Source organism: Megalops cyprinoides, chromosome 23 (assembly GCF_013368585.1).
Source record: "Megalops cyprinoides isolate fMegCyp1 chromosome 23, fMegCyp1.pri, whole genome shotgun sequence".
Lineage (NCBI taxonomy): Eukaryota > Metazoa > Chordata > Actinopteri > Elopiformes > Megalopidae > Megalops > Megalops cyprinoides.
In genome coordinates, this window is record NC_050605.1 from 4,762,501 (window position 1) to 4,789,510 (window position 27,010).

The 27,010-nt window shown below is 49.7% G+C and overlaps 1 protein-coding gene across 1 annotated transcript in view; it reads right to left on the reverse strand.

The window, feature by feature from the left end:
• LOC118770086 (plexin-A4) overlaps window positions 1–27,010 on the reverse strand; it is a 266,079-nt gene that overhangs the window by 118,731 nt on the left and 120,338 nt on the right. The window contains exon 4 of the mRNA XM_036517508.1: window positions 7,818–7,949. Coding sequence (XP_036373401.1) covers window positions 7,818–7,949 — 132 coding nt within the window. The remainder of the gene's footprint in view (window positions 1–7,817; window positions 7,950–27,010) is intronic.

Consider the following 27,010-nt stretch of genomic DNA (forward strand, 5'->3'; position numbering starts at 1 on the left):
ACTCGTACCTTCAAAAACAGGCTAGGAACACCGTGAAACTGTCACTCCAGAGTCAAATTGAATAGCCTTAACATCACGTTCTTCAAAGCAGACAATAAATGCAAGCCCCCCGGAGGGGGGGCATCCGTCACAAAATCCCAGATATGAAACACGCCCAGAAGACTCTGGAGATGACTTTGTCAATGGACACTTTCCTACACAAAGTACTTGCAATAAAAAACTGCTCCACTGCTCCACACTGCTGCCCTGACCACTGTCCCACACTGCTGCCCTGACTGCTGCTCCACACTGCTGCTCTGAATGCTGGTCTGATCACTGCCCCTCGCTGCTGCTCTGACTGCTGCTCCACTGATACTCTCATCCACTGACCAGAGGAGCAGACAGCACTGGCTCTCCCCTTCCTGAGAGCACGGACATCAATAATCTCCACTCCGATCAGACAGAATGCCCTCTTTTATTAAGAAAAAGATGCATTTATCTAATGTCTGAACAATATGTAAGTAGCAAGATTCAATTAGGGGATGATGGGGGGAATAATCAGTGGACACGATGACAGATTGCTGGTTTGTGCGTCCGGGACGCCTGCGCCTCCCGCCCCGCGAAGGAGCCCGGCCTCTCAGAGTCGGGGTGCGTGTCAGAGAGAGGGTGAGTGGATGTGATTGACTCCCTGATGGATTAGTCAGTTGCGGCCCTGATTAAATCTGGCATATTCTCTCTCTCTGCGCTTTTCAAAGGGACTCGGCGATGCTAACGCATTCAGGCCAGGGAACGCGGCTGTGGGAGCTCTCTCTCCCTCTTTTCCTCTATTCCCTCGCTCTGTCTCTGTCGGCACAGAGAGTGAATCATGCACTGTCCTCTCCCTCTCCCTCTCCCTCTCTCTCCTGAACACTCCGTGAGAGGATGTGGGGAAACAGAGGATCACTGAGGAGAAAATAACAGCTGAGAACTTCAGAGAGGGGCGCTGTAGAGAGTGGAGTGGAAATAAAGGTGGACTCGAGCAGGTGTGTGCGTGTGTGTGTGTGTGCGGGTGTGTGCGTGTGTGTGTGACTCTCTCTCTCTCTCTCTCGCTCCACACTGACACTAGAAAAGGCACACAAACAAGCCCAAGGCTCGGCTGGGTTCTGGCCCAGTGCTCAGCAGGGTTCTGTTTGTACTGGTGTCACAGCAGGCTCTGTCCTCTCGAGGAGACAGAAGCCATCGTTCCCCTCTGGCTTCAAACTGTGCTGAGAGCACAGCAGTTGTAATGACGCTCAAATGACGCGTCTGTGTCCGGTCTGGCCTGATGATACCGCCGTGATGCCCCCTGCTCACTTCCACTGTCCTGCCCCAGACCGAGGCAGCGGGATGCTGATATCGACCCAGTGTTCCTGCTCTGTCCTCCGGTCCCCAGCACACTCTGCCCCTCAGCCTCCCCGGGTCTCAGCACGACACCCACTGCTATCAATACACTCTTCCTGCAGCTTCCTCAAGCCTGCCTCAGAAAGCTGTGTGTGTGTGTTTGTGTGTGTGTGTGTGTGTCTTTGTATGTATGTGTTTGTGTGTGCATTTGTGTGTCTTTGTGTCTGCGTGTGTGTTTGTACATGTGAAAGTCTCAGCACCATGTGTTGCCGGCAGCATCTCCTGTGAATCTGTCAAGATGTGTGTGTGTGTGTGTGTGTGTGTGTGTGTGTGTGTATGTGTGTATGTGTGTGTGCGTGTGTGGTGTGTGTGCGTGTGTGTGTGGTGTGTGTGCGTGTGTGTGCGTGTGTGTGTGTGTGTGTGTGTGTGTGTGTGTGTGTGTATGTGTGTGTGTGCACGCGCACGTGTGTGTGTGTGTGTGTGTGTGTGTGTGTGTGTGGTGTGTGTGCGTGTGTGTGTGTGTGTGTGTGTGTGTGTGTGTGTGTGTGTGTATGTGTGTGTGTGCACGCGCACGTGTGTGTGTGTGTGTGTGTGTGTGTGCGTGTTTACTACCTCAGCCCTTCTCATTCTGCCATGGCCTGTCAATCACCTTGGCCACATTAAGTAACTCGGGGCAATATTTGCCAAAGCAGAATGCGCAGCACCTCAAATTGATGTTCAACGCAGCCTCATTCAGCATGAAGTTAATGGCCAAATTACTCAGTATATTAAAGCAAGTGACTCTGTAGTCAATGTGAAGAAACACCTTTCTGTATCAATTACACAATTGCATTACGAATGATGAAGACACCACAAAAAAAACACGCTTTCAGAGGATAATTAGAATACCATATTACAAAGCCTGGGTATGAAATATGCGAGTGAGGCTTGGAGTGGAAATCATGCGCAATATCAATGTGCCGGGAACGACAGCATGAAGAGCTGGAGGAATTAAGAAAAGATGGCACGGTATTCATATGAGCACAAATGGAGACACACTCTTTAATAACATGCAAGATAAAGGTGGGGACAGAGCCTGCCTTTGGCTGTGAAGCTCAGAAGCCTGGACAGGGTGACCTCAGGAAGGAAACCGCACTGATTTTCATCTCTTCAAAGCGTGAAATATTAATAAAATCTCTCATTAAATCTATATGTCTGCGGTATCTCTACATCTATAGTCTATAATGCAAAACCCCTTTTGAAATTAAGAGCATTTGCATTTTAGAATTTGTTAATAAGGTTACATCAATACATGAAACTGCAGTAAAAAAGTCCAAATATTAATAATAAAAAACATCAATACAGCATCTTCTTCTGTGGTGCTGAATTTATGTGATAATTTATATGATAAATTGTGTCCAAACTGTTTACACCTTTTCTCAGAGGTCTTCTAAGGCAAATATGAGGCTTGTGTTTAATATAGGCTATGGTAAATCTAACTGAATACATAATGGATCCCATTTGTAAACCCCCTGCCACTTTAGGGCATTCATGGCTGTGGTACGTTGTGTGTATGAATAATTACATACGCGTCCAGGGCAAAGGCCCACGGTGACAACATCTTTGCTGCCCGTTTGAGCTGTCGCAGCAGGTTAGACAAACCAGAGCACATTTTTCAAGGCCTGCACTAGCTTTTTTTTAATTGTGTGAGGAACAAGCAATCCTTTAGCAAATCTGGCCCTCGGCCTCAAATCTTTTTATCCGCTTTAAAAGTAAATGGAAAAAAAACTGAATGAAATAAGGGATAAAGCACCTGCACAGCTTAGAGGAAAGGCTGGCTCCGGCAGCACAAGGAAACAGCAGGACTGGCACGGGGTAGGAGGGGGGGGGGGGTGCTGGCTTTTCGACTCTCCATGCATCAGGAATAATGTGGCAATGGCATGTCCCGCCTGTGTAGTCTTATTGGCTGACTGGACTGTCAATCAGGTAATAATGTGTCCCTCTGGTTGGGATGGGAGGGTGTGGGTCAGCGAGGGAAAGGGCATCTGCGCTCATTAGGTAAATTAAATTGAATTAATTGTATTAATAATCCATGGGTTGAAGGGTTAATTGGGGTGGGCCTGCAGGCAGCAGCGAGGGCACCCCTGGAGGAGCGGCGAGGGGGCAAGGGAGAGGGAGTGAGCAGGGGAGGGGGAGGGGGGGAACATGAGTCACTTCCAGAGTCAATCTCTCACACGGGTCCTGAGCAGGTGTCACTCAGATCATTTAAGCGGGAGAATCTGGGAATGTGACACAGCAGCTCTTGTCTGGGAGACGGATCTGGATGTAGATTTCCTGATTTAAGCCTGCATGGAGAAACATCCTTGATAGGGTAAACTAAGAAAGACATCCCAGGATGTTTCAAGAAAACAGACATCAGTTCTCTAACTAGGCTAATAGGCTAATTAGTGGAAGACAATATGTCGCTGCTGTGAATTAATGTGTCCTAATATTAAGAGAAAGCTGCCCGGATTGCCTGTTGTGAATTAAATTTCCTGTTGGGCTGGGAATTAGGGCAGCAGTGACGCATCAACGTGCCTCGGGTTCGAATGGGGGCTGATTCCACACATTCAGTCAAGTACTGTACAGGTTACGAGAGAACCGAATGGTTAGCCACAAAGCTTGTGCTTCTGCATGCAGTGGGGGGAAAACCTTGCTGGCTTCTATGGGCCTTAAACACCATGGTTGGTCATTACTGAACCAGCGCTGGTCTGTGGGAGGCCTGTTCCGCTCCTGGCCCTGCTGTGACTCTGGGCTTCCTACAGCGTGTCACTGTCAACAAAAAGATGTGACTGAAGGAAATGCGCTACCTTGACACACAACACACTTTCAGTGACAGTTACTCTTCCTTTTCAGATTAAAAGAAGGATCATCATTCTACACAGTATTCAAAGCATATCAAAAAGGTCATGCTAAGATCAAGATACATAGTAGAAAGAATGTGCTGTCAGCCAATCACACCCTTCCTTCCCTGTCGACTGACAAAAGCGCCCTATCATCTTGGGACCGGATTCATGCACAGCTTTGGACCTGTGGACATAAAGCAGCCATGGATATGGATGACGCTGCCCTTGCCGCTTAAAAGTAGGAATTCAATCAGAAAGTGTACAGAGTGAACTCGGTCATCATCTTAGCGCCTGTAACGTGCTTGTGAAATGCAAGACCGTTCTCTAGATTCCGGATCGACTCTCTTGATTACCAACGACTGGAATCAGAATTGGCAGGTGGTGTCCCAGAGTGAGCCTCTGCAATATTCAGGGGGTCGGTGTGGGCGGAGGTCTGTGTGGCAGTGCGCCCGTATACCAGGTCAATATTCAGGGCGCTCTGGGGCTGATATCTGTCTGACAGTGTCTATGCTCAGGGATATATAATCCACTAACCCCCCAACCCCCTTCCCCCTTTTCCCTTTCCTCTTGTAAATAACAGCAGATGAAGAAACAGGTACAGGCTTAGCACTTTGGAAGGCTGTACAGGAATAATGAAAACTCAAATCGGCTTGAGCCATACCTAATCTCCCTGAAGCTATTTCCTGCTATGATGTCATCTTTATTCTTTATTCTATTCTGCTACAGAGGAGAGAGAGAGAGAGAGGCTGCACAGGAATCCTGCTTGCATGACGTTCTCTGATGATCATTGCTTCGACAGGGCCAAATAAGTAATCAGCAGCTAGACAGAGATCAGACACACACGCACACACACACACACACACACACACGCACACACGCACACATACACACACACACACACACACACACACACACACACACACACATACTCACACACACACACACACACACATGCACGCACACGCATACACACACACACTCGTACACAGACGAACACACACATGCACACAAACATACACGCATACACACACACACACACACACGCATACACACACACATGCACGCACACACACACACACACACATACACACATACACACGCATACACACACACACACACGCGCACGCACACACACATACACACACACACACACAGACGAACACACACGAGATGCTGCTGACAACGCATGCTACAGAGAAACTTCCTCAGGTGTTTTTAATTAACTGCAGAAAATAAGCAGACACACTGAGGCCTCGGGCCTGTGTGATGTAATGTCGCTCGCTGCCCTACTGACTCAGGCAATATTCCCGATGCTTATCATCCACGGCGAGACATTCATCACCACAAAAACCAAATCAAGCCCAACCTGTCCTCAGGCCTCCCAGCGGAGAGAGAGAGAACGCAAGACTGAGAGATAGAGGCAGGGAAAGAGGGGGAGAGGGAGAGAGAGATGGAGATGGAGGCAGAGAGAGAAGGAGAGAGAGAGATAGTGAGAGAGACAGAGATAGAAAGAGACAGAGACAGAAAGAGAGAAATAGCGGGATCCAAACAATGACTACTTTCCTGAACCTCATTTACCCTTCAACAAATTCAAAGCTATGAATAAGCCAGGAAGCTGATGTGTCCCACAGGGGAAAGAACACCCAGCATTTCTGCCTCCCCACAATGCAGCTGTGCGCCACAGCCTGTCTGTGAGTGAGCAGTCAGCACTGAGAACCGGACACCACACTGTCCATGACATAAATTAGTGGCCATTACTTTTGCCAGGATCATTCATATTACTGTAATAGTTGCTATTTTGTTACCCATTTGTAATTATATATATGGGAGTGAGAGAGAGAGAGAGAGAGAGAATGAGAGGGATACACTTTGCATAAAGGTACCTAAAGGCAACAACAGGTGGCTGTGTTCTCTGATCCTGCCACAGGTAGCTTTACACCATTAATAAGATGTTTATATTCACAGCTTGCAATAGAGACAATGGCACCTTGGCTGGAAGGGGTTAGCAGAGCAGCACAGGTGGTGGGAGGAAATGGAGAATAGCACAAGTCCTCCACCCTGACAGTGATGTACAGCGTTAAGCAGTGAGATGGTCTGCTTGTGCAGATATTGGTTGGGGGGGGGGTGTTGCAGGCTGGCTTTAAAAGCAGCACCACACACTCTGGTGTTTTTCTCTGCTTCCCTCTTCATCAAACCCTTCAGAGGCTTGTGTTTAAAGAGAGCTTACAGAGGAGCTTTCAGCCCAGTGTGACAGTCCAGCTTCAGGACTCTAAATCATGGGAAGCCATCAATCCCCCTCTGCACCGCTTTCCAGATCTGCTCCTAATCCCCACCCCCTCCTCTACACACTGTCACCTCACCGAACACCTGACACTCTACCAAACTATTACACTGACCTGGAGACACTGCTCTCCCTTTCTCTCTCTCTCTCTTTCTCTCTTTCTCTCACTCTCTCTCTCTCTCTCTCTCTCTCACACACACACACACACACACACTTACCACACTTACACACACAGGCACTCACACACAGACACACACACACAGGCACTCACACACACACACACACTCATAGGCACACACAGACACACACACTGATAGGAATGTGAGCACACAGACACACACAGACACTTTATAGGGAGGCATGGGACAGCTCCAATAAAAGAACAAATCCATATGAAATGCACTTTAGGGGCTCTCCACAAATCTCTCCCTCATTAAAGCCCTCCTAGCATCCACAAAAATCCCTTTCCATGTCACACCTGCCTCTTAAAGAGCCTCTTCATGAAATGGAATGTTTCAACAGTAGCTGGGTCTTTGTTTTTTTCATTATTTTTTTCTTTTTTTTTGTGTGTCGCTGTTGCTTAGGCCCTAAAGCCTAGCACACATAATCCTATTTTTCAATCATGAGCACAATTTTGTGATTCTGAAAATCACAGCACAAAATGCCAAAGAAGCAGAGCCATTTCTTTCCACTTAGCGTGCCCTGCTGCACGTTTCTACATGATGCCAGTGTGTGATTACACTGAGTGAGACTGCGTATGCGACCGCAGATGTATGTTTTACCATGCTGATGGCCTGATAAGACAGAATATAGACGCCTGTGGTTCCTCTACTTTGGCCTCCTTTACAGAGGAGGAGGCTGTTTCAGACCTACCATACTGCAGTGGGGATTCCACTGCTGTAGAGGGCTCTATGTGTGAGAGTATCTAATGCACTTAACTCCTCCCTGTCCTCTGCAGCTCAGAATTCATTCTTCCCCATTCTCCCCTCTCTGCCTACTAAAAACGTCACCTGGACAGCAATGATCATAGAGTTAGACACCCCCAATTCTGTTAGGCTTGGTGTGTTTACTCAGAGGGAGGGGAAGGTAGAGCTGATCAGTGACTATCACACTGTACCATGATATACTGTATGAGGGGAATAGACCAGACACTAAGGGAGAGCGGTGGTGATCAGTAATTATCACACAGCACTGTCATATATGGAGGAATAACCCCAAAACAAAGGGCAGAGTAGAGGTGATTAGTGATTATCACCAGAGGAGTAGAGGGGATAATCTGTGCGATTTGACTGTGTACCTGCAAAGCTGCGGAGAGAAAAGGAGACATGACTCACCTGTGTCTCGGACATGACGTACAGGTAGTTGTGGTCTGCCGAGAAGGCCATGTCCCGCAGAACCGGCCCGCTGTCCACCACCTGGACCGTCTCGTACTGCAAGGCACCGTGGGAAGGGCCGTCCACCCGGATCTGGGGAAACAGAGAGGGGAGACCGGGGTTAGATGGCAGTTTGTGTCCCATCACTCATGAGCACCCCTTCATCCAGAGTGACTCAGTTACTGATAAAGCTAGACATCAACTAGTGCAGTTCAGGTTCAGTACTTTACTCATGGGCACAACAGCAGCGTCTGCAACAATGACATCACCTCCGTTTGACACAGATGGACATACCCTCAAAAAAAAAAAAAAAAAAACACAGAATCCTTTCATATCAGGCAGTGGGCCTTAAAAATGACATGTATGACCTTTAGTAAGTATGGCAGTATGGTATCCACCATTTAACTTCACATGAAGATGTCCACAAGCTTTAGGCTACACAAGCTTTACGATGCATTGACAGACTTCAGATCACTCTGCCAATGAAAGGACAAATGCAGACAAAAGATATAAGAACAAATGTTGGGAATTCAGCTCTTAAATGTGTTGCTGCCGGTGCCTTATAATAGCATGCATCACTATGTGGCGGACAGCACTCCGATATGTGTTTCTACGATCAGCTTGCTACAATACGGGCTCTGTCGCGTTCGGCCTGTTAACATTCCCCTGACCCTTTGGCGCTGGGTTTCTGTCGCCAGGGGATTGTGTTCCGCCACACAAAGGGCCTTTGAACTGATCCGGCTTCTGTGGTTTTTTTTTTCTCTGAAAGGCCCTGGAGTGAGTTTCCTCGTCTCCGGAGGTTTCTCCCCTCTCGGCACATCCCGGGGGAGCCCCGGGAGAGAAGGCCCCGTACGGTGCACACCTTCACCAGGCCTCATTGTCCGGAGCCTGGGGGAGGCAGGGGGAAAGGGGGGGGGGGGGTGGCGGATGGGCAAAGAGGAGGGAGAAAGTGTTTCAGGCCCCGGCGGGGTTATCTAATCTCCCCGATCAGGTTGGCCGATTTTGCGTGGTGTCACGTTACGGTTCTCCCTGCGCGACCAAGCGGTGTCAGCTGTCAGTGAGACCAGATTGGCGGGCAGTGGTGCGCGGTGCAGGCCAGGCTCACTAAACTCCATTCTAGGGGAAAGGTGGGGGGGGGGGGGGGGCAATCCATGTCCTCTCGGGAGTTTGGGCAGACTGTTTTCTGCATTGTGTTGAGCGTCACGACCGCAGCTAAACAAATTACGCACGGGCCCAGACACTGTGTCTGCTGTCATTACTGGGGCCCTCCTGATGGTCAGGGAGTGTCAGGGCTGATACTTGATCAGCATAGGGAATACAGCAACAACACAAGCACCAAGCTGCTAACACAGACCCCCAGGACCTTCCTCTGATAGTTTACTACAGCCAGCCAATAACAATGGAGTGGACACGGACCTCAAAACCCGCTTCTGATACCTCCCTCCATCCACCCAGCCACCACCAGGGGTGCGAGGGCCAGACCGTGACCTCTCACTCCCCCTCTGGTCAGCTGTCTGAAATGCTGTCGACATCAAAAGCGGGTATTTGATCCAACTGATAAAAATAGCAAACATCATCTTCTCAGGTGGTTCCATATAGACAGAAATGATGTCATCAGATCCAGGGCTGTAAAACAGCGATAAGAGCTGGGCGAGGCTGAGATTTAACACCACTAGCTTTACTAACAGGCGCAGCCAAATATGAACAGCCTGATAAGAACCACATTTCCCATAATTCCCCACGCTGCATTACACACGAGGTTGGTTTCAAGAAAGCAAAATCAGTCATTTGGGAGAAGAATATCACATTGTAGTTTGTTTTTTTAGTGGTGTACCTCTTTAAGCGATTATCGTAAATCACTAAGCTCTCAACAGGCACAACAGCATATAATCTGCTTCATTTCAATATTAATAAAGTGGATTACACATTCTAAATCCTAAATGGATTACAACTGTAATCTCTGGGATCATATTAATATACTGGAATTAAATTCTCGGTGACCCTTAAATCCCAGTAAATCTTGATGATGTTAGAGATACACTGCTTTCCGTCTTTATCCTCCAGTTTGACTGCACTAGTGTGAAACAGGGTTTCGGTCTCAGAGCCGCGAACCACTTTTTGCACAAATACAGCGCGTCGCACGTCCGCAGTCCCACACACCGCACACAGGATGGGCGGATGTGTGCATGCGTCGCCGAGCGACGCATTCCAGTCAGCACAGGCTCTCTCCAATCTGTGAACACAGCAGCAGCTGCTGCAGCTGTGCTGGCTGCACAGGCTTCTGCCTGCAACACTGGAACTCTACCGCAACCGAGGGTGTCCGCCTAGTGGCTAGAGGTGGTAGTGACAGAACCATGCGCGTGACTTTAAAAGAAAAGTGGAGCTTGGGTACGTGCCTTGAAAAAGGATAGCTATAAAATAATGAAAGATTCAGCCAAATGATTGCCTTCAGGACCAGAAAAAAATGAGCGGGTTCTCACACTCCTATCACAACTGTTAAGGGGAGCACAGGAAGGGATCCTATTTCTACTCTATTTTTAAAGCTGCTATTGATGTTTTATTTGTTTAACAAAATGCTACCAGTTCTATTTTCAGGGCTTTTAGAAATAACAAAGACAATGGAGCAAACGGCTTAATGTTTCCCAGTCTCTGTATGCATTACTTTTCAAAGAGCTTATTTTAAAGATGGGTGGGACAGCTCAGAGTGATGTCACAATCATCTTCGCATTTGGGCTGGGTTCCTGTACACGTGGCCTCCCAGTAAGACCTGCTATTCATGTCAGAATGTTTCTATTGTCTCATAGAATAGACGGTGGCCCGTCTATGCTGAGATTGTTTCTATGGTGCGTCTGTTTCATCACAGCCTGAACCTCGGAGCCAGCTCCACACACTGCCCTGCTGTGTCGCCTCCTGATGGAGCTTACAGCAAACAGACGGTGCGATAAAGAAGGCAGCCGCTCGAGTGTGAAAACCGCGGGGGCTTTTTTCCTTTCCTCATGCAGAGACAGCACAGAGACTGTGCCACTTCCTCTGGCTCCGTGCGGGCCCCATTTTGGCTCCGATCACATGGCCACTTAGAGCCGGCAGCTTCCAGGAACAAGCAGCTTTGAGGGCAAACAATGCCAGGCATAAGGATGGGTGTGTCAGTTAAAAGGGACCAAATTCCTCCATATGCTCACAAGTATTCCGTCCTTCCATGAAACACATGCGCTCAAAGACATCCATATGAATCATTAACATTAAATGGGATGACATTCAGCATGTATGTCATGCATTTCTTTATAGAATAAAAATATACCTCATGTATGTACATTTCAATATGAAATTTTCAGCATTTTTGGAAACAGTACCAATGTGTTTATTTGTGGTGGCGTGGCCATAGTTTCAAGATGCGAGTCACTGTGACTTTCCTGAGATGAAGAGAAAGTGGACATTGCCGCATGGCATTATGGGTACTGCCATTTCTCTCCCGAGATTCATATTCAAGCCCCAATCTTCACCAGGCGCAGCAAAGAGCTGCGATAATGATCCTAAAAGCTGACATCAGCCTCATTGGTTTTCCTGTTATCTTCTCTCCTCCCTGTACCACAATGAGGTTCATCAGTTTTTCTGTCATCGTCCCTCTCTCTCTCTCCCCTCCCCCCCCCCGGACACGAACGGCATATCCAATGGCCAGCAGAGCGAATCAGCACTGTCACGGCCTCTCCGTCTGCGGCCGCCGGCATTATCCTGGGGGCCATTATTCTCCGTCCAGGCGCGCCCATTGATTTTGGATAAACCGTGTCAGCGCTTACTTTGGAGGAACGCGGCACTTTTAGCGTACGGCCTACGGCGGGGCCCCAGTTAAGTGCTCTCTCTCTCTTTCTGTCTCTCCCCGCTTGTTCGGCCACCGCCCGGCGGAGGTGCCGCTCGGTCCTTTCCGTCCCGGCACACGGGCGCAGAGACATTAACCATCAATGGCCTGTGAGCGGGGGGGAAAGAGGAGGGGTGAGAGTAGCGGATGGGGGGGATGAAACTGCATGTCAGAGGGTGTACGCCCGCCCACCACCACCCTCGCCATCGTCCGCCGAAGCAGCGGCTGATGGTCCCATGTCATAAAGCTCTCTGGCTCAGACGTTGACCTGAGAGTGTTGAGCATGGATGTCCCGCACCCCAGCTGAGGAGGCCGTATCACTGTGCTATAACTCCTGCTGCACAGCTCTATCCAGGATAGCCAGCCAAACTGCTGTTTCCCATCATCACCCTTAGGAAACCACTTCATCCCTCTCACATCCCTATCCCCTGTCTCTCTCAAACTCAAATTGCTCCACTGGCATGGAATACATGGTGTAAATGTATTTCCAAAGCATATAATATATACATATACATACATATAGTACATATGAACATATAATGCATAAAATGAAGAAGGTACAGATAAATAATCGCTACAAATCTGAACCAATGAACAGATAATGATTATATTGGCTATAAATTAATTAGTAATAATTGGTCATTACACGGTAATTTCTCTTTCAATCTTCCCCCTCTCTCCCACATCCTTCTTCTTCTTTCTCTCTATCCTTCTCTCTCCCTCTCTTTCCCTCCCTCCCTCTCCTCTCCCTTTCCCTCTCTCTCCCTCTCCCTCTCTCTCTCCCTCTCTTTCCCTCCCTCCCTCTCCTCTCCCTTTCCCTCTCTCCCTCTCTCTCTGCCCCTCCCTACCACCTTTTCCCTCCCTCCCTATCCCCCCCTCCCTTTCTCTGCAGGTGAAAACCGGGGAGCGACCGCAGGGCTAACGTGGCTCGCTGACAGGGCTGGCGGCCGACCAATGGGCAGCCGTGGAAACGTAAATTCACACCCACAAGTTGCCGCTGCGCTCCTTGCCGGGCCCAGCCGGGGGCGGCGCGAGCTGCCCGATCCCACCGAGCGGAGGTCTGTGGCGCACGCGGGGAGCGCCACGGGGGCGTGGCACGGACGCCTCAGTCACGTGAGAGAGAGAGAAAGCCACCCCGGTGCATCGTGGGTCGCGAATCCCGAACGATGCGGGCCCCCCCCCGGCGCCTCCACGTTATTGGCAATCGATGGGGGGAGTAAATGCTATATTCCCCGTTTGAGATCCGAGCTCTAGGGAGTTTGTTTGCAGTGGCGAATCTTTAGATGGTCTGATATTGATCGCAGGCATTTAAGAACAGGCAACAACACTACGCCAATGTGCCAAGAACTGTAAGCTAATCCCATGAAGTATTGGATCCCTGATTCATCGGCTGAAGGGCACCGTATGGCATGAGAAAGCTCGCAGAGAGAGAGGGGGCGGGGTGGAGATTGCATTTTGACTGCGGCGAGATCAATAGAGGGGTAAATACTGTGTTGCCCTTACTGTTACCAAACAAATGCCAGTGTGTAGCTGTAGGCAGCTGTTTGCAGTACTGCACTTGCAGCGGCTTTAGAGGGAGCTGGATTGATCTGAACTTATTACAGAGGTGACATTGCTGTGCCAAAGGCTGGCTGGGCCCATCAAGGCCAGGGATGGATATGAGCACCACATTATGCCCCCGCCTCTGTACAGCAGGGGTTGCTATTAACCCCTCTGTCTGTCCATGTATGCCTCGCTCTGTCTTCCCTTTTTATCCTCTGTTACGGCCCTGCCCATTTTTTCCTTCCTGGCTTTTGTTTGTCTTGCAGGGTGGAGCTAGTGGGCAGGTGCAGGTGGTTTACCTGATTGGCCTGCTGGGCTCATAAAAGGGCTACCTGGCTGATGTGTGGGTTCCCTCTCTCCTTTCCAGCACGCATTGGACGTCTGCTTTGCTTTTGCGCCTTACCGCTACATTCATTTAGGAGGCGATTTTATCCTCTTGAGTATTAATAACATACTTTAATAAACTACTTTCTTTATAAATTATCCACGTATGGTCTCCCATTTATGCTGCCTCACCAAATGAGCCTGGTGGGTGTAACACCTCTCTCAGACCCCTACTTCTTCTCTTCTTTTCTCCTTTGTTCTTTTATTCAGACTCTTTCTCTCTCCATCTCTACCCCTCGACTCCTCTCTCTCTTTCACTCTCCCTCTCTCTTTCTCTCTTTCTCTCTGTCTCCCGCTCTCTCTGTCTCCCTCTCCCACTCTCTCTCTCTTTCTCTCTCTCTAAGCTGACTCTTGTCAGGCTGTCTAAGCTGTTACAGCAGGCCATCAGCACAGCAGCTGGATTTTAATGGAACGACACTGGGTCTGTTCTCACCGCACTGAAGTCTGTGCTTCCTGTGTGATCCCGATTGGACGGGGTCTGTGAGGACACTCCAAACACATGACCGACTGCGGTGGATGCAGCTTTGTGCCACAGGCGGGTAAACGAGGAAGCGCACCCAGAGTCCTCCGGTAGACAGAGGGCGCTGGCGGGGCGGGCCGCAGCAAGAGGAGTGGAGCAACGCCTGTGCTGACGGAAAGGTCAATACAATGAAACTGCATGACAGTCAGGCCAATGGGGTTTGGGGGGTTTGGGGGGTTTGGGGGGTTGGGGGGGGGGGGGGGGGGGGGGTGGCACAGCTGCCTGGATGACCGCTTTGGAATCCAGCATCCAAACACGGGGCCGTTCACCACGTGCACCTCAGCCCCCTGTGATCTCAGTTTATCCCCCTGAGCGAAGAGCCCGCCCCCCGTCACCCACCCCCGCCCCCGCCCTGCGCAGGATTGGCAGGCCTCCCCGCCAATTGCGTTCCCTAGAGTCGGAGTACCTGAGAGGTGTGAGACTGCGGGAGCTGGCTGACCTTTAGCAGCTCTGCAGTATGGGGGGGGGGGGGGGGGCGCTCGTGTTGGGCCGCAGGGCTGTGTGGGATTAGTCTGAAAGGCCGTGTGACCTGTGGCTGCTGTCACTCACTCACACTCTCTGTCAGCACCCAGCAGCCTGCCAACCTACAACTCCAGCCCTCTCTACCCCTGAGGCCAGCAAGGAAAGAACTTCTCTCTCCCTCCATCTCTCCCTCTCTCTCTCTCTCTCTCTCTCTCTCTCTCTCTCTCCACTTAACTCAACTCATGGTCATTTTATTGGTAAGACAAACCAAAACTGCCTTGCCAAAGCAGTCATTCACAATATAACCATGTAACTCTGTAGCACAACATAAAATACAGATTTCCCTCATTTCACTTCTCTCTATCTCTCACTCCAATTCAGTTCAGTTCAATAGTGCTTTATGGGCAGGATAAAACCAAAACTGTTCTGCCAAAGCTGTCATGCACAATGTGAAGCGTAACTACTCAAGTATAACTTTGTAGTACAATAAAAACCCTCTCTCTCTCTTTCTCCCTATCTCTCTTTCTCTCTCTCTCACATGCACGCACACACACGCACGGACACACACTCACATTAACTCTCTCTCCGTCTCACAGAAAGAAAAAAAACCTTTTTCTCATTAAATCCCCCGTGAGGCAGAAGGGGATGGACAGCATTGCGGTGGAATTCTCAAAATGAAGGTAATTTATCTGAGACAAATTCCCCAGGAAGTGAGACAGGCCCATTCTCTCCCTCTCTCTCTCTCTCTCTCTCTCTCTCTCTCTCTCTCTCCCTCTCTTTGCAGAGTAACCAATTATTTGGGCTCTTTTTCTGTGGATAGCTAGTAAGTGTTTCTGCTGACGGCGGTGCCGAAGTGCCACATGCAGGTGAGGATCGATTAGAAAATCCACGGCACTTCATCACGGCCCGCCTTACGGCGGGAACACTGTGAGCCGTTCAGCTAGCACTTAAAACAGAAAACGATGTGTTTCTGCAAGCTGTTTCACTGCCGCTTCAATGTGATTCCTTTTAGAAAAGCGTAGACCAAAACTGGGCTTTTGTAAATGCAGGAATATCACAGGAGATGTTGGGCAGCGAGAGCGTTTGGTTGTGAATACTGTGTACCAAGCCCTTTTTCCCGCCCCCTGGGAGAGGAGGGAGAGGCAGAGGGCTTGCAGGTTTCGGCACCTGAGTGAAGTCCAAGACACAGGCTGGTAGACATATGGTGCAGGGAGCTGCTGCTCCTGGCTTTGAAGTGAGAGCGAGGAGGAGGAGGAGGAGGAGGAAGAGGCCGATGCCTCTCTGGGGTGACAGCCAGCATCGCATCCGAGATCAGACCCCTCACACTGGCCTCTACCATCTGAGCCGAGGCCTTTGAAATGTGGAGATTGCTGTGTGTGCATGTGTGGGTGTGTGTGTGTGTGTGTCTTTGTGCATGTTTGCACACGTGTCTGTGTGTGTATGTGTATGTGTGCATGTTTGCATCGTTGTGTGTGTGTGTGTGTGTGTGTGTGTGTATGCATGTTCGCGTCGGTGTGTGTGTGTGTCTGTGCATGCGTGTGTATGTGTGTATGTCTGTGTGCATGTATGTGTGGGAATGACTGAGTGACTGAGTGAGTGAGTTAGTGTTAGTGAGTGGGCAAGGTACAGGTTTTTGGCTCTACTAAATAGCAATTACCATAAGCAAATGTTTCATTACACTGTAATAACAATGCTACTACAGCAGCACTAATGATATTCTCCTCCTACCGCTTTCCTTCTCTTGCTCTCTCCCCCTCTATTTTCTCCCGCCCTCATTCTTTCTCTCCATTGTTTTTACACCTATACGTTATCTTTTGGTAGTAACAGGATATCACAGGCGATATATTTTAAAAATACGCCGTGCCAATGAAGCATTTTGAATTGAATTATTTATGCACTTTTCCATTGTTCCATTACTGTATCTCATCACTGAGCATTCCACAACTGTAACTCCCTCTCTCCTCAGTAACTTCGGCAGCGAGCTGGGCTCCTTGGCCAAACCGGGAGGGGAAGCAGAGGACACAGTGTCCTTAGTGATTAACGGTCTCTGGTGCTGCGCTGCCGTTCCCATGGAAACGGGCTTCTGAAACGCCGGCGGCGCCGGCAGCGTCAGCGGCGTCCGGGGGTCCCGGCGCACAGACTCCGAGGCGAGGTCGAGCGCTCGCGTCACACCTTTCGCCTCACCTGTCCCGGCAAGGGTTGGGGGGGGGGGGGGGGTCCAGAAGGACACGGCTTCTCTGCGTCACGTGACTGGAGCCTCAGCGCTCCTGCTGTATCTCTGAGTGTATGCAGCTGGCTCCGGCTCTGTGGTGAGGGACTGAACACAGAGAGAGAGGGTGTCTGTCGATGGTAGCAGCTGGAAGTTGTTTCCGATTTATGCCTTTTTTAAGACAACTCTCTCCTCCCCCCCGCACATCCCGTCTCCCCCTCCCTCCCTTCCTCCTTCTCCCCCTCCTTCTCCTCCTCTCTCTCTTCATTGACTGCCGTATGGGTCAGGCCTCTGATGCCCAGCATGCAGTGGTCAGTCAGCCGCTCCACGCAGACAGGCAGGGCGATGAACCTGACAGCTTCCTGGACGTTAACAAAATGCTCCGTCCCATCGGATGACGGACATTTCCGAGGGCTGAGACGAAAGGTCTGGCTCACGCCGAAAGCGCCCGATTGGAACAGACTTCAGTTACCACCTTGAATCCCCGCAGAGGGGGGGGAGAGAGCGGAGAGGACCTCCAGAATCCTCTCTGCTCCCTTTTAGAGGTGTGAATAATACATGGCAACCTCACGCCAGGCAGCCCCCAGCATCAGGACCTAGAACAGATCCCGTTTCCATGGTGCCATCCCCCTGAATCCCCAGACAGCATCCCCAGATGTGCACAGCAGCACCAGTGTTGCCTTTCTCTCTGGGGCGCCCCCATGAGGAACGCTGGAGCACTGCGGCAAACCAAACGCCGGTTACAGAGGTGAAAGTGAACCACATCTCTGTAGTCGAGGGTCCTCTGAACGCAGAGCATGGTACACATGGAATATCAGCACTCTCTCACTTCAGCAGTTTCAGGTCCAGGCCAGGTTGGGGTCAAGCCCAGGCCAGGCCCGGGCACAAACCAGGCTAAACCTGAAATGACACGCTCTGCTCCCCTGAAGAAGGAATGGGAAAATCTCTGGAGCGCTGCCTGCCGAGTCCAGACCTCCGTTCCTTTAAGATCACAGAGACGCAGACATTCCACATCGGGGGCTGCGGTGAAATGTGGCATAATCTTTACTGGAGCCAGGCCGCGTGAGTTATGTGTCACTTCCTCTCGGCTTATTGTCTGGAAAATAATTAACTTTTAGCGGAGGGTCGGGAACATAAACGCAACATTACAGTCTATTTACTTTCCAATATGCTGAGACCATGGAGCGGAAGGAGGATAATTAAACGCAAGCCGTGTTTTAAGAGTTCCACTCTCAGTAATACGTCACCTGCTTAAATTATTCATTCAGAGCGTTTAATAATTAGGAAGGGCAGCTCAGGGGTGCATAGAGAAGCTATGGCTGTCTGCCGCTAGGCTGTAATTCCTCTGAAAGATCATGCTGTCCTTGTTCTAAAAGTGCACATCACAGCAGAACCCGTGGAGCTGTGACTGTGTGGCTGGTTTATTTTGTGCTGGGTTTCAGCGGTGATGCGTCAGGACGGCCTGGAGAAACCAGGTCGGACGTCCCGACCTCTCTTGCCCCTTGCTCTGCTCTGTGGGACCCCTGCGTGAGGGGTGACTGCTGGGCTGCTTCAGCTCCAGAGGTCAGTGATGTGTCTGTGCCGTCGTCAAGAGCCCACAGTGGGGTTGGCATGGCATCAAAGGTAGGTGCCTCCCACAGGTGGCCTGCTTTAACTATTTGAACATGCAGTGAACATGAGTGTGTGTGCATGACAGTGTGTGCCTATATGTGCTTGTGTATGTGCATGTATGTGCATGACAGTGAGCATGTGCAATTGTGTGTGTGTGTGTGTATGCGTGTGAGCATGTGTGAGTGTGTATCTGTGCATGCATGAGTAAGCGTATGTGAGTGTATGTGTGTGAGTATATATGTGTGTGTCTGAGTACGCACATGCGTGAGTGTGTGCCCAAACACACGTGGCGTCCGCAGCTGTTCCCAATCTTTTGTTCTCCTCATTACCGAAAACCATCCCCCTGTTTCCCAGCATTCATCTGGGCGCAATCACAAGGCAGTGCGGCCTTTCATGGCCTCCAAAATAACAATAATGATCAATAATGATAATAATAACAGTAGTGCTGTACATGCTGTCTCCCGAGCTGCGCTCTCTCCTCCACCTGCCTAAAGTTTGCCAGTGAACGACGACAATCAGAGCAGAACTCTGCTTCCCAGCTGCCCCGCCATATTAATATTTCATCCCAAATTGCGCCTGACAACTTGGGATTGTACCATTAAAGTGTACTCGCTTAGAGCCTGCAAAGCGTTCACCGAATCCCATTTACTTCATTAAAACAAACTGTGTTCAGATTTAAAGCGGTCTGCATCTCTGCTTTGTAAGGATATGCTGTTGATTTCATTTCTTTGCATTTCTCCTATATACTATTTACTATATACTTACTATATGTGTATATATGTGTGTGTATGTGTGTAGAAATTATGTATATATAATAAATCTATATATGCATTTTGCCTTTTGTCCTATATACATGCAGATTTTACTTGGAAACAGCTTGGCTTCATTCACAGGATCAGATGAAGTGGGGGTGTTGAAACGGACGGCTTTGACAGGAGGCGCGAGCACATTCATCATGAGGTCACAGCTTCCTTCCACGCTAAGAAAAGGAGCGCTGACATCAATTAGAGCCGGCTGGAGGTGAGGCTGCTCTGGATATTTTCCGAAGGCTGCCCTTATCTCAGAGACGCTCCTTGAGCACAACAGACAGGTTCCATACAGAGGAATCAAGCCAACGGTGGAATCCGTTCACCGGCAGACGAGAAACGCCAGCTCTGGCGCTTGTCAGGGTGAGAGCGTCTGTCATTCTGCGCACACGGGGTCGACGAACGCGTAAATGAAATCAATCACAGATCGATGCTTGTTTATTCAACACGGCGCAGAGTATTTCCCAATCCCTGGGGCAAAACTCAAATATTTTTGTGGAGTTTTCTTTTTTGGTTGATGCATGGCTGAGATGGCAGGCTTTCTTAAGTGCGTGCATACTCTTGTGGAGCTTGAGAGCACCACTCCTGTCCTGTCTCTCCTCTCTATCCAACCTCTCCTCCTCTCTGTTCTACCCATTTCTCCTCTCTATTCCCCATCTCTCTTTATTCCCTCTCTTCACTTCTCTTTCCTCTCTCATCTCCACTCCCCATCTCTTCTCTCCTCTCATCTCCCCTCCTAACCAGGCTGGACGGATGGAGCTGTCAGCATACAACAGGTGAGATGTGATTTGTTAAATCTTAAATCTTCCCTCTCTGCCCTTCTCTTTCCGCACCCCCCCCCCTCCATTCCTTTCCTCTCTGTTCCCCCTTCTTCTCCCCCTTCCCTTTCCCCTGTCCTCTCCTCTCCTCTCCACTCCACTCCCCCTCTCCTCTCCTCTCCTAACCACGCTGGACGGCCGAGGTTGTCTGCAGACAGCAGGTGTGATGCGGTTTGTTAAGTCTGCGGCTCTGAGTCACACTTTCCTGAGAGAGGTGCTGGCAGTTAACAGCGGTGCCCTGTCACACGATACCCCTTCCACTTAGAGCGCGAGAAAAGACCAGGCCTCCACGCCCCCCCCGCAGAGCTGCTGCTGTACTCGCACACCACACCGTGCTGAAAAACAGCACAGTCCCTGCAGCCCTTTATAAGTGTGAACTTCTGCTGGGAAAACCTCTCCTCCTATTGTTACAGTGTCAATTCTAATAAATCTACCCGTATCCCTAGTTTTTTTTTCCTCCCTCACAACACATGCTGGCTCAATATGATTCACCAGCCTTAAGGTGCATGCTGTGCATTTGTGTAGGTGCATTCTAGGGTGAAGGGACTGAGAGGGCCAATTTCTGCATTTGTCGGGATTCGAACCCGCAGACCACAGGTGCAGAGTTCAACGTTCAAAAAACACAACGCCACATGTGCCCCCCTCCCCCTCCCCCTCCCCCTCCCATTCACGGTGACATCACAGCCACCGCCACCACCGCCGCCGCCACCGCTGTTCCTCGCCAAAACGCCAGCGCCGACGGAGTCTGAGGTGTGACAGGTGCGCCCGTGTCATCCTCTGTCACCGCGCGACATATCGAAGGGAGGAGAGAAGCCGGCGGACGCCGCAGAAAAAGCTCCGGGGTGCACGCTAATCCTGAATGACACAGACAATATGCTGGAGGCTTGTGCGCACGAGGAAATCACCTAAAAATATCTTGAGGGATCTCTGACAGACGGGGGCGGAGCGGGGGCGGGGGATGCGCTGTTTAATCCCGGGGAGAATGGCAGGAGCTGTTCTCCCGTCGAACAGCGGGCTCTAAAGAGGATCGGCTGCCTCAATCTCCCCGCGTTCCCTGCTCAAATCCTCTTACTCGATGCGCTAAATTTCAATTAGGGGAAGGCGTTCGCCTTAACAGTTGCGCCGTTCCGCCGTGACAGGCCCGCGGAGCGGAGGGCTCGATCTGGAACACCTGTCCATCTCTCAGTCTCTGTGCGACAGGTGGAAGGAGTCAGCTCTCTAACAGAGGGAAGCCTTCAGCAGGGGTCAATATTAAGCCCTCTGTGTCTCTCACCACTTCTCTTTCTCTCTGTCCTTTCTGTGTTCCTATATACAGTCCCTCCCTGGTAGCCCCTCTTTATTTTCTTTCATCACCTTTATCATCTCTCTCTCAACCTCTCGTTCTGTCTGTGTCGCCTTTGTGCTCTCCTCTTCTCTCTCTTTCTCCCTCTCTCCCTCTCTCCTCTCCCCTTTCTCCCTCGCTCTTTCCTCTCCCTCTCTCTCTCCTCTCCTCTCTCTCCCTCTCTCTTTCCCCCTCTCTCGGTTTCTCTCCAGGCTCTCATCTCTCCCTGGTTAGATTACTGCAAAGAACAGTTCGTCTGCCAGCATTCCTGGAAGGCCTTTTTTATCTTCCCCCTCCTGGCAGAGCGGAAGGCTCTTCAGCAATCATTTCAGAGCTTCAGTATTTAAACTGTAACGCAATACAAGGTCCAGTCCTACTCCCGTTCCCGTTGCCACTCTCACTCCAAATCCTGTTCCCACTCCAAATCCGTCTTCTACCTGTAAACTCCTGCTCCATGTCAAAAGCTGACCCCTGTACAGTGCCAGAAACGTTGTTCCCACAGCAAATGGAGGAGGTCTCCATTAACACAGCTCAGGCACTGGACTTGCACCAGGGAAAGCACAGCACAGTTCAAGCACGCACAGCACAGAGCAGGTACCAGGTACGGTTCCGCACCGTTAACCGCAAACAACACAGAGGTGAGATAGCGAAAACCAACACGCAGTTTACACGCAAACACTGAGGTAACAGCCAGAAAACTCCCTCCGCAGCTTCCACACAAACAACAGGAAGCCGAAAGTCCAGCATGACCCCCCACAACGAACAGCAAACACAAAAACGCTACACCTCAAGTGTCATTGTATGACTGTGTCAGGAAGGGAAAGCGTTGAGTCATGTTTTAAGCATTCTTAACCAACAAAGACCACCACTAATGGACAAATTTAAGCATGTGCTCAAGCCTGAGGGGAGAACACGCAATCTACCTTTGTCCAAACCTCTGCTGACGTAATGAATTCTAGCAGGGGGGCCAGGGCGGGTTTCTACAGCCGGCAATCATCTAAAGTATTCCCTTTCTCACGAAACAACAAAAAAAGGAAACAAAAAACAAAACAAAACAAAAAAAACAAACATCTTCGAACGCGCCGTTTGGCAATAAAGAAAGGGAAAAAAATCAAATGGCGGGTTCGGTTAAAGCTCGTCTGAAAAGCGTTTTTGCTGCGCGCGGGAGGCCCCCGAGGGTGGGGAGGGCGTTTAATCTCCGCACTGTAAGAAAGGCTCAGGCTCCCGGAGCCGATTCCGACGGAAAAAAAAAAAAAAACACACAACAAAACCCTCTCTAATGGAGGAGGTGTGCCGTGTGTGCCGTGGCGGCTGACGCTGACAGCTTACACACTGCTGTAGGAGTTTAATTAGAGAGGGCCCTCCAGCTGTTTACCTGAGAAAATCCGCCGTGGCTGATTGGAGCTTTCTGCAAGGGCACTGTATCAGTGCGCTCTGTGTAATACAGAATAGTGTTAATAATCTACTTCAAGACAGCCTTGGGGGGAGGGGGGGGGGGGGGGGCAGCCCGCGCTAATCAGCAGGAGAGGACAAGTTCACCCAAACTGTACGGTACAGGGTGTGCAGAGTGTGTTGTGTGCGTGTGTGTGGTTGTGTTTGTGAACTGTACAGTACCTGTGGATGTAGGTTGTGGTTGCACACACTTGCGTGTGTGTGTGTGGTATTTGCATGGGCATGTCAACGCTTTGAGGATGTCTGGCAAGGGAGACGGCTTGTGCAGGTGAGCAGGACCACACCTCTCTGAGAACACAGCCGGGGTTGTGCCCAGGTCACAGTGGCATTTAGCCGGGTTTCTGCCCCCGCCACCCTGGCTGCAAGCTGAGACCAAACTACTGCAAGCCTGCTCACCACAACCCAGGACACTCGCTACAAGCCTGATGCAGAGGGAATCTGCTTGTGTAGCCTCAGCTGCTCTGAGAGGGCTGACTGAGGCCTGCTGAGGGTGATTGGTCCTCTGGCAGCGGCCGGGTGGGATGCCAGCTACCTCTGCGCTTTCCGCTAGGCTAATGATGCGCAGAGTTCAGCTTCGGTGGGGGCCTTTGGAATAGCAAGGCCTCGACACCCCTGCTACCCCTGCCCTATACCCCACCGCTCCCTCCGCTCCAAGCCGTGGGTGTGACTCACGCAGGCGAGGCACATGTGACCGCCTAAATGCGGGGGCAAAGAGAACAGGAGACAGGCCGCGTCAAGGGAAAGGGCACTGCTGTCTGGAGGTTCAAACACAGGGTCGGACACTGGTCCAGGAGAAGGAGAGGAGAGAGGGAGAGAGAGAGAGGGAGAAAGAGAGAGAGAGCACTTTGAAAGGGCAGATTCAAAGACTAGTAACAGAGCTGTGTTTTTTATGGTTTTTATATAAAGCCCTTGTGCTTTTTCAATTAACTGCTGTTTTCAAAATATACAAAGCGGGCAGGCAAATTTATCATTTTTTGTTTGGATATGTTTGTTAATCAGGGTGGGTACGGTATACACCACAGAGCATGGTGAAATATATTCAAAGAAGGTGTTTCTGACTGTTACTCGACTTTGCACTGGCAAGGTGTTCAGACATTGATGATACTGCAGAACTTTCTGCAGAATACTGCTTACAAAGATGTCCCGGTTGTTGGTAGGGTAGAATCTGTCTGCCCTGGCAGACAGGGTTTATTAGTACTTGGTTCAGTATACCAAAGAAATGGGTCAAATAGCAGGGTATTCTGCCCGCATGCCTTGGTGGATGTGGGCTTTTATCTACTGTATTCTGATTGGTTAATCTAGGGTCTTTTGGCTGTGTTTGTTTTTGGAGTTTAGCCTTTTAATTTATTTTGCAGAAGTGATATCTGCACTTTTAACGTTCGGTAAAGGTTTGTAAAGTGTTTTATTGCCAGTGCTATTGTGGACTGCCAATTCCTTTGTGTTGTTTTCGGTCTGTTGATTGAAAAAATAATAATAATTCCCACAAGGAGATTTGGTAAATTGCCTCATGAATTAGATTTAATTCATCTGTCACTTAATGGTGTTTTCGTCTTGCTTTTGCAGGAGGAGTCTGTGTTCCCCAGGGCCTTGGAGCGGCTGACTGCTCCTGGCTGGTGTTTTCTGCTGGAGATCTGCCTCAGGCCTCTTCCACAGAGCTCCTATTCTTGGTGCAACCATGGCCTATTAGATTTTTTTTGTCATTTATTGCTTTTACATTTTTTTAATGTTTCATTTAAACGCCAACGTTTCAAATAAAGTCACTTAGGCTGTTAGTCTGCCAAACAGATTCCTTCTGGGTTTTTTTTTTTTTTTAATAAGACGGTTAAGAAGCGGTCCAATATGTTTTCAATTAATGTCAAAAGCCATTTTGCGGTAAGAGGCATTTTAAAAATTCTTAGTGCTGGCTCTGGTCCATTTGCGCCCAGATTTCGGGGAGGGTTCAGGCACAGAGCGGGGGCGTTCTGACCCCTTCAGATGATTTGGCTGAGTTCACAGTTTTCGCTGATAGTCCTTAAACCTAAACCTGTAGTGCCGTAGTCCAATGCTATCTACGGTTGAGGCATGACTGAATCTCCCTGACCCAGGCCTTTACTGAGACGCAGCACCTGTTAGCTCCTGTAGATCACACTATCATGGAGGTTTTGTCTGGGATGGGTGTGTGGTAAAGAGGGATAAACAGGTTGGTGTTTCCCTCCTGTTGATGGCTGAAGTTGATCTCTCTGTCTCTCTCTCTCTGTAGCAGCAGCAGTACCTGTGAGCAGTGAGTGGGCTGAAAGCCAAGGCCACAGGAACTGAACGCAGTTGCCAATCGGATCCATATCATAACAACGGCAGCTTGCGGCACGGCGCGACAGGGTGTGAGAGTGGTATTGATGTTAGGAGAGATCCTGGCTGCGGGGCATCTCCCCCCCCCCACCCCCCGCCGAGAATCCTCGCACGGTAAGGTGATACTCCTTGTGCGTACCTGGGCGAAGACGCAGGTGACGAGTTTGGTGATGCAGGGGTTACCTGAGGTCGCAGCACGGCACCACCTTTAAGGCTTTAACCCTGTCTGAGTGTGTGATCTGCATGCTGTTGAATGCAGATTTTAAAGGCACAACCGGGAGGGGACGGGGGTTAAATCAAACCCACAGCGATCGGGGCGGATGTTGTCACCTGAAATCTGCGGGAGTAATTTTGCCAGAACGCTGACATTCTGCCTACCCAAACCCCTGCGCATGTGTACTTTATTGTCATTCCAACCATACAAGTAGTGTACAGCAGAACGAAATTGCGTTTCTCCGAGCCCAATGCTCAGGTCTTACTACAGGCACAAGTAAGACACAACATAAAGCTGGCACGAGCAGGACAACAACAGGTGGACGTAATATACACCATAGACAGACAAGATAACATATCGGCATGTAAGAAAGGCGAATATCAATGATGAAACGCAACCAATCGGATGTGCGCACATTTCACAGCATGCTCGAGGTCATAACTGCAAGCGAGGGAAAATGGTTCCGTGTTCACATTCCAACTGGCTGGCAGAATCCACACATGGGGCTCCAGTGTGGAGGAAAGCTTAGGGGGACTGATCCTGTAACCACAGGGCTGCATGCTCAAGTCCCAGCTGAGATCTCCATTGACACTCTGTTGAGCAAGGTGAGTAAACTGAACAAAGATAAACCTTTCAGTAAATATCAGACCATTTCAGATTAACACATGCCAAATGTACTGTCGACTCGAACAATGCCGTTTTTCTGGGCAAACAGGGCTAAATAATGTAAAATAATAATATGTAATAAACCCTAATTACCAATTGTCTAATTACTCTGTGTCCCAGTATGGGCTGTGGTCCTGCCGGATTTCATTTTATTGATAAGTCCCCTTCTGCCAGGGATAACTGCTCCATTAACACTCCCTTCTGCTTCGAATACTGTCAGCAGAAAACTATTCCACAAGCGCAAGCTTTTACATTCACAAATTAAAAGCATTAGTTATTCATAAAACTAATTTAATTGCTCGAGCATTTTTTAAGACCTAGCCGAGTGCGGCTAAAAATTCAAATTACACAAATGAATAAATTAATATGCGTGGCATACTTTGCGTCGTCAGAATTAACGGCGCACGCTGCTTACCCAGTTTAATTATTTCACTCTTTTACAATAGCCCCAGCGTGTGTGTGTGTGTGTGTGTGTGTGTGTGTGTGTGTGTGTTTGTCTCTCTGTTTACTCAGAGCGTAATTCTTTTTTAATGAAACGGTGTATTAAGAAAAAATTGCTGGAACGGTTCAGAAATCCGGGGAGTGATGTCTGCAACCAGATGGGCTGCGAAAGTGTGGTCGGATACCTCTGAGGACATGAGGGGATGGATCCGATACAGATAGAGATCAGACGGTCCTCTGTACTGGTGTGCAGCGAAAGTGGGTATGGGATGGATTTCACTCCCCCGAAGAAGGCCTCTAATCTGCTAAGGCTAATTGCACAGTGGCGACTTTAGTAAATGTGAAAACAGAAAGGCAGCAGACCTTCCTGTCTGAGTAAGAGAAGGGAGCCGGAATGAATGGGTGGACGAAAGTAGGATTTGACTTGTGAGCTTCACAGCAATTTGGATGGACAGATCCAGGTGAGTTAAACTGCTGGTGCAGGGTTTCATGCCCTGTGGCTCTCTCTCTCTCTCTCTCTCTCTCTCTCT